Source organism: Schistocerca americana, chromosome 5, assembly GCF_021461395.2.
Source record: "Schistocerca americana isolate TAMUIC-IGC-003095 chromosome 5, iqSchAmer2.1, whole genome shotgun sequence".
In the NCBI taxonomy this organism is placed as follows: domain Eukaryota; kingdom Metazoa; phylum Arthropoda; class Insecta; order Orthoptera; family Acrididae; genus Schistocerca; species Schistocerca americana.
Genome location: NC_060123.1, coordinates 228719567 through 228736447, shown reverse-complemented (window position 1 = coordinate 228736447; position 16881 = coordinate 228719567). Strand labels below are relative to the sequence as shown.

At 45.0% G+C, this 16881-nt stretch overlaps 1 protein-coding gene across 2 annotated transcripts in view; it reads left to right on the top strand.

Moving 5' to 3' along the window:
- The window catches only part of LOC124615652 (ras-related protein Rab-23), a 468040-nt gene that overhangs the window by 209580 nt on the left and 241579 nt on the right, over nucleotides 1-16881 (top strand). For both annotated transcript variants that reach the window (XM_047143666.1, XM_047143667.1), the window contains exon 3: nucleotides 3464-3585. In XM_047143666.1, coding sequence (XP_046999622.1) covers nucleotides 3464-3585 — 122 coding nt within the window. The remainder of the gene's footprint in view (nucleotides 1-3463; nucleotides 3586-16881) is intronic.

Below are 16881 nucleotides of genomic sequence, written 5' to 3'. Positions count from 1 at the left end.
CTGCGTGCGAGTGTGTGTGTGTGTGTGTGTGTGTGTGTGTGTGTGTGTGTGTCATAAACTCTGCCGACAGACTACTTTGCGACGTCTACAGCGCTCGCTCTCTCTCTCTCTCTCTCTCTCTCTCTCTCTCTCCACCTCCACCCCCCTCCCTCCCCTTCAGTAAGTCCTCCGGCCGTTCATTCTCCGGGCAAATGACATCGCTGTCACTTTCGTTTGTTCCGCAATAATAATTGTTTTCTTTATGCTGGCGCTGACGAACACAGCAGCAACAATACTGCGGTCATCCAACGTCCATAAACCGGAAAATCGAAGCTCAGTTTTGCCATAATGGGCGCACGAGACAGACGGAATAGTGATAATGAGGCTATTGATTGAAGCTTCACATTTATTCATCGCGCCTTGTCTCTGTGCACCTCCCCACCAGCAATCTCTCTCTCTCTCTCTCCCCCTCTCCCTCCCTCCCTCCCTCACCTCTTTTTCTCTACCTCTGTTCTACTCTATGAGAGTATGAGAGGCTAACAGATACCACAGGCATCAGAAGACGATGGGATCGGTCTCGCTAGCGTGGTCTACCTGCAGCCTGAGAAAATCGCTACATACGTAACGGACACCTGAAAGACGGGAAGATCCGATTTCCGAACAGAGAGCCGCTGCGTCTTACATTATTACTTTCCACTGAAACTGTATCCTGAGAGCGAACTATCGTAGCTCACGGGCTTTACGTAAGGGCTCAACAGTGCGCCACTTGATACATCAATGAAGACGCAACCATTAAAAAGTAAATACGTTCTCGAAGCTATACGCTGGAAGACAAACAAGTGAAATACAATCGTATGTTATCGATCCTATTAGATGGATCTCTGTCGTAAATATACGACAGTTTCGCTGTTTCATAGGTCGTTAACGAAAATTCCGGTATCAAGACAATGAAAGTCACACGATAGCGCCATAATACAGGAAAACGATTAGCTTCTATTCTTGTACAAGAGTAAGTGCCATTTGGTCCTACACACGTGACAGATTTTTGTGTAAATTCTACAACTGCTGTGTGACATTTTCTGTGGTTCGTCCTGCAGAAATCTAGTTTTCACTTGTATCATTTCATGTCATCGTATGCTCTTTGCTTTCGTTCCCTTCAATCCATTCATTTGTTTTCAGTGAATCTATTTCAACTGGCGTATCCCCCATGTGCAAGCGTAAGACACGGTGTTCAACCACGATGAGACTTCAAAAACTTAGTTACATGTTATCATCGCAGGCCAAATAGCTTTTACTGAATGCTGCACTACGCTTCAGAGTGACACAGATGCATGATGTTTTCCTTCATAGTCACCAAGTCTCTGTAAACTGATGTCGGAACGTCCTACCAGTCGTTTAATTCTTCGACGGTACAAATACGCTCTCCGTTCACGGAGCCATTCAAGAACCACTATGTGAACGTATTCATCGTTTCAAAATCTCTCAAGGAATATGACATCAGCCTGGGAGCTGGTATCTAGAGAGGGCCAGCTGTGTCTCTCATGACCGCTGTTTCTTAAAATCGTGCTGGTTTCTGCAGATGAGCTTCTCAGAGTCCAGGAAGGTCATTATATCTCAACAAAAAATATGTTCCATTATTCTACAATAAATCAATGTCAGTGAAATTGACCGGTAATTATGTGCATCCCATTTTCTACCGTTTTTATAGATCGCTATGAAAAGTTTCCACTGATTTCTCATACACAAACAGCAGTTGAACGGCATTGCCTGGTGAAACGTTGTTGTGATGCCTCGTGTAAGGAAGAGAAATGCGTACTTTGATAAAGGTCGGATTGTAGCATATCGCGATTGCGGTTTATCGTATCGCAACATTGCCGCTCGCGTTGGTCGAGATCCAATGACTGTTAGCAGAATATCGAATCGATGGGTTCAGGAGGGTAATACGGAACGCCGTGCTGGATCCCAACGGCCTTGTATCACTAGCAGTCGAGATGACAGGCATCTTATTCGCATGGCTGTAACGGATCGTGCAGCCACGTTTCGACCCCTGAGTCAACAGATGGCGACGTTTGCAAGACAACAACCATCTGCACGAACAGTTCGACGACGTTTGCAGCAGCATGGACTATCAGCTCGGAGACCATGGCTGCGGTTACCCAAACGCTGCATCACAAGACAGGAGCGCCTACAATGGTGTACTCAACGACGAACCTGGGTGCACGAATGGCAAAACGTCATTTTTTCGGATGAATCCAGGTTCTGCTTACAGTATCATGATGGTCGCATCCGTGTTTGGCGACATCGCGGTTAACGCATTGGAAGAGCGTGTATTCATCATCGCCATACTGGCGTATCACCCGGTGTGATGGTATGGGTCACCTCTTGTTCGCAATGACGGCACTTTGAACAGTGGACGTTACATTTCAGATGTGTTACGACCCGTGGCTCTACCCTTCATTCGATCCCTGTGAAACCCTACATTTCAGCAGGATAATGGGCGACCGGATGTTGTAGGTCCTGTACGGCCCTTTCTAGATACAGAAAATGTTCGACTGTTGCCCTGGCGAGCACATTCTCCAGATCTCTCAACAACTGAAAACGTCTGGTCAATGGTGGCCGAGCAACTGGCTGGTCACAATACGCCAGTCACTACTCTTGATGACTTGTGGTACCGTGTTGAAGCTGCATGGGCAGCTGTACCTGAACACGCCATCCAAGCTCTGTTTGACTCAATGCCCAGGCCTACCAAGGCCGTTATTACGGCCAGAGGTGGTTGTTGTGGGTACTGATTTCTCATGATCTATGCACCCAAATTGCGTGAAAATGTAATCACATGTCTGTTCTAGTATAATATATTTGTCCAATGAATATCCGTTTATCATCTGCATTTCTTCTTTGTGTAGCAATTTTAATGGCCAGTAGTGAATAATGATAATGAAAATAGTAATAATAATAATAATAATAATAATAATAATAATAATAAAAGAAGAAGAAGAAGAAGAAATCTGTAATTATTGATACATTTTCAATTACCCGAAAGTTCCTAAATGGATTGTAACATATACCGTACAGTTATAAGGAAGTCACACTTGATGAAGGTCCGCGTCACTTTCCATTTTTAACCACACATAACGTCTGAGAAAGAAAAGAAATAATAATAGTAATAATAATTATTATTATTACAACAATAATATTACTTTAAACAATTTTTAAAGCGATTTCAGTTGTGAATACCTTGTGCACCGTCATTGAAATTAACACTACTCCGTTATAACCCGTCGAGCATGAAAGTGGAGAAACTCGCCGTAGAGCGAGTAGAAACTGGTGTTGGACCGAGCAGCTATCAGTGCGAGCAGAGGCGCCCGGAGCGCAGTGGACGAGTTCCGAGAAAGCCTCGTGCCGCTTGCCTTGCCGTGTGGCTGCCGGCCGCCGGCTGCCAGCTGGCGAGTTAAGCTAAGCTAACCACTCGCTCGCTCTTTTGCAGGTGGTCATCGTGGGCAACGGCGCCGTCGGCAAGTCCAGCATGATCCAGCGCTACTGCAAGGGCACCTTCACCAAAGACTACAAGAAGACCATCGGCGTCGACTTTCTCGAGCGGCAAATTGAGTGAGTAGCACGCCCTCTCTTAGGCCGGTATTACACTATCAAATTTCTTTCTCGACGATTTGATCAAAGATGTGATCAAATATTCGTCAAATATATTTGACAAAGATCTTTGACGTGGCGCTAAAAAGATGTATTACACTGTCATATATTTCGTCTCAAAGTTCAGCATGGCTGACAACTAGAGATGGGTCGAACTCGTTCTTTCCCGTGAACTACTTCATTCATTTCGCTCTTTGCCGTGAAGCGTTCAAATGAAGTAGTTCATTCATGAAGTACGGAAGCCTGGCGAAGTTGCCCAGTTCGCCGCTCAGCCGCGGCTACGCTCGCTTCGCCTCGCTCGCACAATAAAGCTTCGTAATACGTCATAATTTTACCAACAGATGGCCGAACTATGCAGTATTGTACACGCAACGTTTTACGCTCTTACAGCGCCTGAGTTAAAGGGGACAAAGGAAAGAGAAACAGAAGCCTGTCACATATAAAGAAGGTATTACATTTAATCTTGCTCGACATTTTCTCATGAAGCGCCCAAAAAAGTCTTTATCTGCCACATGAAACATTATTTGTTGTATTCATGGACTGAGAACTAGGGCTACCAACGAAATGCAGTCCAATTTTATGTTCCTTTTAAAATTTAATCCAAAATGGAATGAGTATGTTTACCACTGTCACAAAGTCAACATACCTACGTCAAGTAATTATTTAGAAGTTTTCCTGTAGATTTTATTTTTGTTGAGAATAATAACCCTCCAGATTCAAAACGTAAACTGTCACCTGTAGTCATTGGTACGATTTCAGGTAAAATCCCTCTTTCAGTGTTATTAACAAACCTTTTATTTTCATGTTGGCTGTGCGTGCTCACACAGCCAGCCTCTTCGTTTGTATATTTAATATTCATTTGTCTGCTGGCGCTGCCAACGGTAGGCTACCCGTAGACGCGAAGTTTAACTGTACAAAATAATAGTCACGGGTAATGATGTCAGCACTGCAGGAAGCAGTTGACGCTGCCTTCCCCTCGCCCCTGACCTCCCCAACCCCTCGTAAACCTATCGTTCCCCACAAACACAACGCGATTCGTCGACAGGCAGTAGAGGGAGGACTGAAGTCAAGGGAGGATGAGTGACGTAGCGCCCATGTAGTGGGAGAGGGAGAGGGGAAGAGACTGAGTGAACTAGAAAAAAGTGTGGAGTGTGCCATCTGTGAAGAGTTTGAAGTACCAAGAGTTTGAAGTACCAGCTCATTGAAATTGAGTCGTTAGTTCACACTTCACTGGAGTGAAGCGTTCATTTGAACGACTCATTCACGAGCTCCCCATCACTACTGACAACAACAACTTGTTATTGACTGCAGCAGTTGCATGTACCACAATTGCACTGTGTGAACATGCGGAAGAGAAGCGGGGGAAAAAAGGAAACGTACCTGGGTGAAGCCGTGGGTTTTACAACGACACGATAAAAACATTCAACAAAACTTGTTACGTGAGCTTATAGTGGAGGACGTCAAGTCGTACATCAACTACTTAAGAATAGATGAGCATACATTTCTGTATATGCTCAGTGAAGTGTATCCTCATATCGCAAAGCACAATACTCACTAAGAACTGCTATATCCGCATAAGACAGGCTCACTGTAACAGATCCCTTGCTACAGGAGAGAGTTAGGTTAGATTAGGTCTCAATTGTATTTACCGGCAATGTTTATAAAAACACTGCAGATGACAGAACGCTGCAGCGATGCTAGCGCTCCACTTGGTAACATGTCACATTGCAGTGAACAGAAGACAAGCGACTTAGTTGATCAAATCTACAGCGGGGTCCTAGATTTGATCAAATATTTGACATTTGACAAAATTCCCTATTACACCATCAAATTTCTTTGACAAAGATATTTGACAAAGAAATTTGATAGTGTAATATCGGCCTTATTCCGGGCCGTACTCACGTCGATCGTCTTGTTGCGAAAGTCCGATTAAAATTACTTCATTGTTGACGTCTGTTACTTACCGCTACAGTGTTGCCCCATCCGCTACCGGCTAGCGCCCGGTTATAGGCGGCACACAAACACGGCGAGTCACTTCACAAATGCCGTTCATGTGTCACGCGCAGAAATCACATGAATACGTGGTGTCTCTTCTTTCGGTTGTGTCCGAAGGTACAGACACCATCCCGAATCCGCAGTTGTGATACATTATGCGTGAGCTGAAGGGGAGAGAGGGAGAAAGGAAAAGGAGTACTGCTGTCAGCTGCATCGGGACATTACGCGGAATCAGCGGCGACGAGTGAAAACGTGTACCGTGCCGGGATTTGAATGCGGCATCTCCTGCTTATTAGGCAGGTGCGGCAACCACTGCGCCATCCGGGACACAAGTGTTATCGCAACTGCACGGACTGTCGAGGCACGTCTAACGGCCGATCGACACTCCCACTGAGCGCCACCTATGTGCAGTCCCTGTCCATTTTCCTCCATTCTCGGACATGTCCGGAAAAACAGACACCACGCATTCATATAACTGGTAGTCCTAGCCGGGCAATGGATCCACTTTCTTCTGTGCGGAAGCACAAATACCTCCGATCTCCTGTGGGAATCTCGGAGTAGCGAACAAGGAGGAAATGGATAGGAACTGTCGATAGGTGGCTCTCGATGGGAGTGTGGATCGGCCGAGATAGTCAACGCAGTTGCGAAACACTGTGTCCCGGATGGCGCAGTCGCTAACGCACCTGCGGTAAGCAGGAGATGTTGGGTTCGAATTCCGATCCGGTACACATTTTCTCTCGTCGCCGCTGATTCCGCATAATGTCACGATGCAGCTGACACCAATGGTCCCCTCCCCTCCCCTCCCCTCCCTCCCCTCTCCCTCTTCAATTTACATATAAGACGGAGCTAATGCTACGAGGTATGACGGAAATTGGAGAGGCTCTGTCCACAGCTATTTTGATTGACCAATGGCAGAACTGCTGCAGACGATGGGTATTGTAGCCTTGAATTTAAACTCGTGTCCGAACCTAACCGCAGCCTCGTGATGTGCAATGTATCGGAGAAAAAGGCGATCAACAATCTGCGACAGAACTAAAATCACAAGCGCTCTGTTCACGGCTTTTAAGGCAAACTCAAGATAGGGAAACTTCGTATATGTTTGTTTGCATAACCACATTCTTCGTCAAAATTCCAGTTTCAGCGGTAAAAGCAGAATGTAATTTCTCTCTGTCTTTGGTTATCTGAAGCTATCCTCACACTGGCTGCACTGGGTGCCACATTACCAACCGATGAGCAGTCCTCGTTGGCACTTGGTTGCAGATTATAGGCGACACGTGCAGATTCCAGACGAAAAAAGAATTATAGGAAGGAAAATAACAGTATATAAAGAAGTCGTTACCACGATGAAAATGACCTGGTGAAGTATTAGAAACAAAAAATTACATTTAAACCAATTAATTGAATAAAAAAAGATAGTCTTTTGATTAGATTTAGAAAAACAAAAATTACGCTGTATGTGATGATATTCGAATCCCCAACCTTTCTTCACACGTCAGGATTACACACTAACCACTACGGTATGCCGTTGCAACGCAGGAGGGTGTTGTATTTATGAGCTGTAACCCAGTCGCAATGGTTAATTGTAGCCTTCAAAAATTCAGCTTCAATGTCGTTCGAAACTTATAATCACAGAGATCGGCTTAAATTATATAACAACAGTATATGTGACACTAAATCGCCTCTTGTGCGGAAGTACCTAGTAGTATTCAATTAGCGTTGTGTATGAAACATGTTCATTTCGTTAGCATCGTTGTGTGTGTGTGTGTGTGTGTGTGTGTGTGTGTGTGTGTGTGCGCGCGCGTGTTTTCGGTGTGGATATCATGTGTGACGAAATATAAGGGCCAGGCCCAGGATTCGGGATCCAAACACATAAGAAACAGCGGGCTAGTGTGGCCGAGCGATTCAAGGCGCTTCAGTCTGGAGCCGCGCGACCGCTGCGGTCGCAGGTTCGAATCTTGCCTCGGGCATGGATGTGTGTGCTCTCCTTGGGTTAGTTTGGTTTAAGTAGTTCTAAGTTCTAGGGGACTGATGACCTCAGCAGTTAAGTCCCATAGTGCTCACAGCCATTTGAACATAAGAAACATAGCCGGACAAGGAATTGGAATTAAACTGACCGAATATTGTGACAGTTTGGCAACAGCGAAAGGGTTCGAACGTGTCGTTGAGCGCTGTTATTGGGAGAAACCAGCTACAACACGTGAGGTGTCATGTATCAAGTAATTTTAATCGGGCTATAGTGTGCACTGTCTCCGCGACAACTACAAAGAGTAGTAGCTCGCGAAACAATAATTCCTGTAATTGCTGTAAAGATGCTGCACTAGTTGAAGGACAACTCTGTCAGTAGTGGGCCCAAAAAACGACCACACCACAGAATTACCCCCAGAATCAGCTCTTGTTATTAGATTGCTCGTATCTTAATTTGACATTCTACAAATACTGTACAATTGTCTAAATTCAGCCACTAGGACTTTTATAGTTCTCTATGAAGACTTGCTTCTCCATGCAATTTTCAGTCGTGTCTAAACTAGATCACTAAAGCCAAATTTTTAAAATCTTGTCCGCATTTCTTACTCAGTTGTATTTTGTCGATGTAGCATTACTTTGCTATCGCCGTGGGTAAATTTTATTTCTAGAGCTTTTAAATAAGCAGATGGAGGGGGGTTACTGGTTACTTGTCAGTTGTGAGTGTGACAGTAAGTTTTATTTGGGTGAGGGGTGGGGGGCGAGAGACAGAGAGCGAGACTGAATTCCCCCCAGAACAGAACCGTGGATCCGCCCCTATTTTTAAGTAGTTGCTTAGACGAACCACGTTTCCAAAAAGATAATAAATAATAATAATAATAATAAAAAAAATCTAAATCTGGTAAAGTAGTTAAGTGCTGAAGAACAGAGGACTTGATGGAACTACACAAGAACTCATAAAAGAAATTCTGACAGACACAAAAGCAAGGGTGAGATTCAGAGGAGCACTGTCAGAAGAATTTGAGATCAAGACTGGTGTTGAACAGGGAGATGGATTGTCAGCATTGTTGTTCAATATAGCACTGGACGAAGTGATCAGGCAGTGGAGAGCAATAAACGAGGAAATGGGAATACCAAAGACCCATATGGGGGACAAAAAGGACAACAAGGCTCAAGTGGACTGTCTAGCCTTTGCAGATGACTAAGCGTAAGTAACTGAGACGGAAGAAGACGCAAAGACACAACTCGACAACTGAAGTAAGGTAGCCAGAAAGGTGGGACTGAGGATCGCCTATAACAAGACAAAGACATTAAATACCACTGCAGACTGCGAAGCACCGGAAGGAACTATGCAAATGGTGGACAAATTTAAATATCTGGGAGAATTTATAACAGGAAGGAACAGGAGCAAGGAGGGAATAACAGAGGATAAAGAAGATGAGATCAGCCTTCTGCATGACGAGAGAGATATATTCTTTTTACTGTATATCCACAGAGGCAAAGATAAGCCACTACGAGGCAACGGTGAGGGATGCAGTATTATATGCTGCTGAGACGATGACACTAGGAAGAAATGGGGCAGAACAACTAGAGAAAGAAGAGAGAAAAATACTGAGAAAAATACTAGGTTCAAATGGCTCTGAGCACTATGGGACTTAACTTCTGAGGTCATCAGTCCCCTAGAACTTAGAACTACTTAAACCTAACTAACTTAAGGACATCACACACATCCATGCCCGAGGCAGGATTTGAACCTGCGACCGTAGTGGTCGCGCGGTTCCAGACTGTAGCGCCTAAAAATACTAGGTCCCAAAAGATATGGAGAGAGGTGAATGCGAAGACCTAGGGAAGAATTGTACTGGGACATGAGAACAATATCCGGGGAAATCAGACTCAAAAGGGGAAGGCTTGCTTGACATTTAGTTAGGATGAGTATGGACAGAATGATAAAGAGAGTGTAGGAAACAACAGGGAGGACAAGGGGAAAGACAGGAACCAAGTGGGTTGTTGAGCTTCGGAAGGACTGGTTGGAATTGGGGATCAAGGTCGAAGGAAAGGAAAATTGAAGGGACAAATATACACCGATCAATATGCCGGACATCAGTGACGGAGAAGAATACAGGAAAAGATTAGAGTGTCACCAGTGGAGCCGACAGGAGAAAAGGACACTGAAGATCTCGGAAGAAGAGCGGGAGAGAGGAAGAGAAAGAATGAAGAGGTTCTGGGAGAAGAAGAGGAAAATGCAGTCCACGAAGGGGCTACCCGTGGTCCTACAGAGGCCGAAACGCAAGAAGAAGAAGAAGAAGAAGCTACGTGCTTATGTAAGGATTACTTCGATAGAAAATTCATTATTGACGGAGGAGGTTAGTCTGCAGTGGCGGCGGTCGAAATGCTAAGTTCTCTGTGCGGCGTCTGTGGCGTAGAGCCATAACGAGCGACTGAGTGACTACTGTGAAACGTTAACGACCCGCTGCGCCGCCGCGACTGACCGGAATGCTGCAGGTTGTCTGTCGCGCGACAGAGCCGGTCTGAGCGCAGTCGACAAGAAACGGGGACAGCGGGACACCGCGCACTGGCTGGCTGGGTTGCCGCTGTACCGTGCTGTTATTCCCGCCAAGACACCTGCCTCCTCCGCTACCCTGTGTATTCAGGCAGCTGACGCGCCAACTGGCGCTCAACGGTCGCACTGCGATCGCAACATGGCCGCTAGCGTTTGCGAAATGCGGCAATTTTCGCAGTCCCCCTGATCGCTGGTAAGCGTCCAGAAATATCGAAATTTTAATTTGAGACGATTCCAATGAGTGTCTTTTTCGATTTAAAATTTCTGGAGGCTCGGCACTGAATATGAATGAGTTGTGGACGCAGCGATATACACTGTGACGTCAGCACATGTACAGCGAGGCCCACGAGAAAGACAGCCCGCGGTGCGCGTGTCACGAAGGTAGGCCAGAACTAGCACGCGTTTACTCAGTGGAAAAATGCGTTTCTAAAACCTGTTATCTCGCAGCTGGGTGTCTACGTACTAACGAGTACTGCATCTTCTACTAGAATCTCCTATTATCAAGTCTTGCTGATTACTAGTCGTTCAAGAAAATTTAAAACCGATTCTCGACATAAATAATATAACGGCTTTTTTATGGAATTTAGTCTCTTCTGCGTAACAGTCCTCATTCCATAGAAGATGTGGTGCCTTCTGCAACTGATAATCATTTTGGCACGATTTTGGTTCAAACGGCTCTGAGCACTATGGGACTTAACATCTTAGGTCATCAGTCCCCTAGAACTTAGAACTACTTAAACCTAACTAACCTAAGGACATCACACACACCCATGCCCGAGACAGGATTCGATCCTGCGACCGTAGCGGTCGCGTGGTTCCATACTGTAGCGCCTAGAACCGCTCGGCCACTCCGGCCGGCGGCACGATTTTAATAGCATTGTAGCCCAGTACAGCCGTAACACATTATTAGTAGGCCCATGGACTAATAACAATGAAATTCCATAATACTGGATTCCAGTAGAAGATGCACTTCCCGTTTGTACACACACACCTAGTTACGCGTAACAGGTGTAGAAACGCACTTTGGCTGCTGAGTTGAGCGATCTCGGGCTACCCTCGTGACGTAACGCGCCGCGGGCTGTCTTTCTCGTAGACCTCGAAGTACAACAGGGAGACCCCAACGCCGTACGTCTTTCCGCGTAAAACTTCAAGCAGAGACCTTTCTTGGAAATATGTAAACAATGATTTACAAGAAAGGGAATGTTTTTTGGCTAGCAGAGAAAGTTTGTCGTATGAAAACCTTTCAGTTGAAAAGGTCTGTGTAACTAAATACGGAAATAAACCAGTCTGTTATATGAAAGTCCTGGGTTACTCATTGTAGCAAACTTTAATAACTTTAGTAAGTCTATATTTGGAAGAATAAAGTGTAACAGTGTCCTGCAGGGCTAAAAGACACATAATTTTATCCTTCTGGGACCTTGCGAGCCCCATATTTTACATACCACAGATGCCTAGGATTTTAATAATAATACCAACAAAAATATAGGAAATGCTGTAGTATAGTATTAATATCTTTTTTTTTACGTCCGTGGTTAGTGTAGTGCTGTTGCCTTTTTTTGGGAAGGTGGGGTGGGGAGGGGTCACAATTCCCGCACCCACCCCGTTTTCCCCTCTTGGTAGTCATGCAGAAGTCGGTAGGCTTCAAGGTGCTACTGTTTCGTGTCTGGTCACTGCCAATCTAGATCTCTGATCAGTCAGACCATTATGCCCACCTTTGGAACACAATACAGTAGCGGTCCGTTTACTCCCATCTCAACCAGTTTAGCTCCTCGTGCAACCTGTGGCTTCTCAAGATCAAACCTTTCAAGACTCGAGCAATAATTATACGAGGAATCATTCGCAGTTATTGCCCACATGATTTCTATCCCACAAATCGCAAACACGCTGAAATACCTCCGACTACTATCCATTTCATAATGACTGACTCCTGACTCTGATCTCATATTCTGGTTGCATCACAAGACGAACATCAGTGTGTTGTATCGTGACGGAATCGTGGAAACGTCTACTCCTTTTTGGTCTACGAGTATTTTAGTTGAAACGGGGGTGACATACGTGATAATATTTAAGAGAAAACTTACATGAAAGTGGTAGCATAACACCTATACAACGTAATAGAAGGAAACAAGCGACGAAAGAAGAGGAGGAAATTAATCTTCTTACTGTTGTTGCAGTTGATCCTGCACGTTAGCTCCCGCGCAATCGCACGAGGAAGTGGTATAACTCAGGCAAGTGTCCTGCGCATTCTCCACCGAGATAGATTTAATCCATATCACGTCTCTCTCCACCAACAGCTTCGTGGAAACGATTATGAGAATCGTGTTATCTTCTGTACATGGGCAAGACATCTTATTGAGTAATGAAGCAATAGTTACCAATCATGGCCAGGTAAACCGCCGAAACATGCACTATTCGTCTCTTGACAATCCGCCCTGGCTTCATTAGGTGGAAAGTTAGCGTCCATGTAGTGCAAACCTGTGGTGTGGTGTAGTGAACCATCAGCTCATATACCCGTTTTTCATGGACGGAACACCGAACGCGCACATGTATCGCAGCCTCCAAACAGACCGTCTTACACTGATGGTAGAATTCGTATCTCTGCAGACTAGGAGGAACCTGTGCTATCGGCATGATGGCTGTCCAGCCCATAGTGCACGAATTACTACAGCATGTCTTCACCAATTTTTTCGAAATCTTTGGATTGGACGCAGGGGATCTGTTTTTTGACCGGCCCGTTCTACGGATTTGACGCCTGTAGATTTTTTTCTGTGGGCAAAAGGGAACGATGCTGTCTACAAGGACATACCAACCACATCCGATGGTATGCAACGACGTATTACTGCAGCCTGCTCGGTCATCTCTGCTGAAATACTAACACGTGTGGTCATTTTGAACACAGTCTGTGATGGTCAGTTGTCGTATCACAGGTCAGAATCCAAGTAACTAGTGCTTCTGCCAGGCACTTAAGTATGATTTGCAAAGTAGCCATGTAGGTGTAGCTGCACTTATGTTGTTATTTAGTGTATCTTATCACAGGTACTGTACAAGTTTCTCTGTGGGAACTTTTCAAAATACGATATCTCGTAAACGACTCGCAGTAGAATCCTACAACAACACCACTGACATTCCAGTTTACCGTGCTTCTAGTTTTTTAGTGTCACTAGGCATTGTAAAATTTAAAAAGTGTATGTTTCCACAAAAATTACGCTTTATAAGTATTTTTTCAATCTGATGATTGGCTAACAGTACGAGCCCCTGACAACCAATCCATTTTGTGAAAACCGCTTATCAATAACACTTTTCATTTCCGTAATATTTTCGGTATTAGTTTTAGATGATCCGCCCTGAATACCTTAGTACTAGTCTCATTTTAAGTTTATTTACTTCCATGATTCTCCACATGGTAGTAAATCAGATATAAAGAACCATACTAATAGCAAAAAGCACAAGAAAAGTAAAGAAACACAACGAACATCACAAGAATCGTTGAGTTCTTCCCGCAAATCAGCAGTGAAAGTGGTCTGGAGATAGCAGTACCTGGGGCAGCGTATGCATTTCATACCGTAGAACACCATCAGAGTTTTAGCTCGACGGATTCTATCAACAAATTGGCTGGAAAGGCTTTCAATGACTCCAAAATTGTTGGAAATTTTCTTGCGCTAGAACGAAACGTGAAGCAATAGCCAAGAATGTCTTTTTCCCACAATGCTTCGATCAATTAAAAGTTGAGTTAGAAGGAATTGATTTTCTTAGCGCTGCTGCTGATGCGAGCAATCATAGAAATATTAAACTTTTGCCTGTAATTACTCAGTTCTTTTCTCTAGCCATGGGGATTCGTGGATCTTTCTTGACCTTTGTACTATTGCCCTCTCTTCTCTCCCTCTCTTCTCTCCCTCTCTTCTCTCCTCACATATATCCTCGGACGGCCTGTCTGTGACAGATTTTCCATCCTGCCTTTATATTTATATAAACGAGAGGTGTTCCCTACAATACTTTTCTTCGTATTCAGTAATCTTGTTATTTCTCGGCATGTTCTTCTCTTTTCGTGGTGCAATATTACTAACTGCGTCTGTTCAAAAGTGCCATTTTTACCTCTACGTACCATTGTGTACAAACCTACTTGTGTTTCCTTTGAGCTCTTGACAGGTAATTACTGACATCGCAGTAAGTAACGAATAACAGATATGAAGGGCTTATTTCAATAATGGTGCAAGTCCATTACCTCCACTTTTCTGCCTATAATGCTTCTGAAATTAATGATCCAAACAAACAAAGAGAAGTTCATCTCTAGCAAGAAGCCATATGCTTGAATATTTTTGGTATCTCAACTGCAGATTTTTCAGCGCTCATTTAAGTTTAGGACTCTATATCTCAAAATGAACAAAAATGCACTTGTACCACTATTGAAATAAGCCCTTCATATAAGCACACTGACACTGTTGCCAACACGTGTCGCTAAACTTTTGAAGTGCAGAGTTTCATATCTCACAATAAGAAATGGTTCTTCGTCTGTTGTAAACAAGAAACATACGTGACTGCACTTTTTATGGCCCATAATTACATGTACAACTTGCAGACGTACATCTTTATTTCCGTATTAACCATCCTATATTCTTTCATACCCAGACATACCGTACACAATGTTCGTCCCAAAACTTAGTGGTTCACATGAAGATTGTTTGTAATAACTCCACCCCTGTTTTTTCATTTGGAAATATGGTAATCCTATGCATAATTTCTTTAGGCTTCCGGCCGTGAGTAGGCGGCGCGTGTAGCTGGTATCGGGCCGAGTGCAGACTGGGTTGGCAGCCCTGCTCCGCCCCGCCGGCTGCCAGCCTTGGGAATCCCTCACGTCCAGTAGGTTACGTGACAGTAGGACGCGGCGCCGCGCCGTGCCCCATTGATCGGTACGTGGGCGCCGTGTTTGCTGCTGACCATCACCTCGTGAGCACAAGCACGCCATGTCGCGCCGTCTTTTTGCGCCCGGGTGGCTTCGGAGCCACACGCAATTTCTGCCTAATTCACCCGTGTAGTCAGCGCTGCACCACCAGTACCTAGAAGTGACAAATGTTGTCAGATAGCGATATGCACGTATACAGATGGCAGTATCACGTACACGAGGTATGTGACGCACAGTGTCAATGGTTTGCCGAGAATACCACATTCCACGCGTAACCTCTCACCACGGCAGCGCAATGGCTGTCTCCACTTAACGTCCGAGAGCAGCGGCGTTTGCTACAGTTGTCACTTCTAAAAGACAACCATCACTGCGTGAAATAACGGAAGAAATCTGTGTGGGGCTTACGACAGACATATCCGTTAGGACAGTGCAGCGAAATCTGGCGTCAATGGGCAATGGCAAGAGACGTCCGACGCGAGTGCCTGGGCTAACAGCAAGGCATCGCTTGCAGCATCTCTCCAAACTGGTGTCAACATCGACTGGACCCTAGATGACTGGGAAACTGTGGCCTTGTCAGATGAGTCCCGATTTCAGTTGTTAAGAGCTGATGGTAGGGTTCGAGTGTGGGGCACCACACGAAACCATGGACCCACGTTGTCAACAAGGCATGGTGCAAGCTGGTGGTAGCTCCATAATGGTGTAGGCTGTGTTTACATGGAATGGACTGGGTCCTCTAAACCAACTGAACCTATCGTTGACTGGAAATGGTTACAGTCGGTTGCTTGGAAACCATATGCAGACGCTCATGGACTTTATGTTCCTAAACAACGATGACATGTCATCGGGCCACAATTGTTTGCAACTGGTTTGAGAAATATTCTAGACAGTTCGAGTGAATGATTTGGCCATCCACATCTCCCGACATGAATCCCATTTATGAGACATATTCGAAACTTCAGTTCGAGCCACATAATCCTGCACCGGCAAGACTTTCGCAATTATGGATGGCTATAAAGCACCATTTCTCTATATTTCTGCAGGGGACTTTCGTTGACTTGTTGGGTCCATGTGACATGGAGTTGCTGCACTACTCCGGGCAAAAGGAGGTCCGACACGATATTAGGAGGTATCCCATGAATGTTGTCGCCCCAGTGTACAGCACGTGCCCAAGTGAGAGTCTCAAAGTTTCATTTATCACTTCGGAGAACTCAGGGACCGTGAAACAGGGTGATGGTGTAATTACTTCCGTGCATATTCGCCCTCAAAAGCTAGACGTTTTCCGCAACGATGGATGAAATGACTGAGAAGTATGCATTTTTGCTATTCGGGACACATTACACGTGAAAAATAACACCGTCAACATTTTAGTTTAGAAATGCATGTCAGGCAATGCTTTTTTCATGTGATGGAAGAGGAAGATGTAAGTTGGTGTCGTTTCGCGAGCATAGGGAGGGAGAGGCTAAATTTGATAGCCCGAAAACGTCATGTATGACTGTGTCCAATACAAAATGGGCTGGCGCATTGTTGTGAGGCTCAAACACACCGAGTTCGAGTCTCGGTCCGGTACACAGTTTTAATCTGGCAGGAAGTTTCATATCAGCGCACACTCCGCTGCAGAGTGAAAGTCTCATTCTGGAAACATCACCTAGGCTGTGACTAAGCCATGTCTCCGCCATATCCTTTCTTCCAGGAGTGCTAGTTCTGCTAGGTTCGCAGAAGAGCTTCTGTGAAGTGTGGAAGGTAGGAAACGAGCTACTGGCAGAATTGAAGCTGTGAGGACGGGTCGTTGAGTCGTGCTTGGGTAGCTCAGATGGTAGAGCACTTGCCCGTGAAAGGCAAA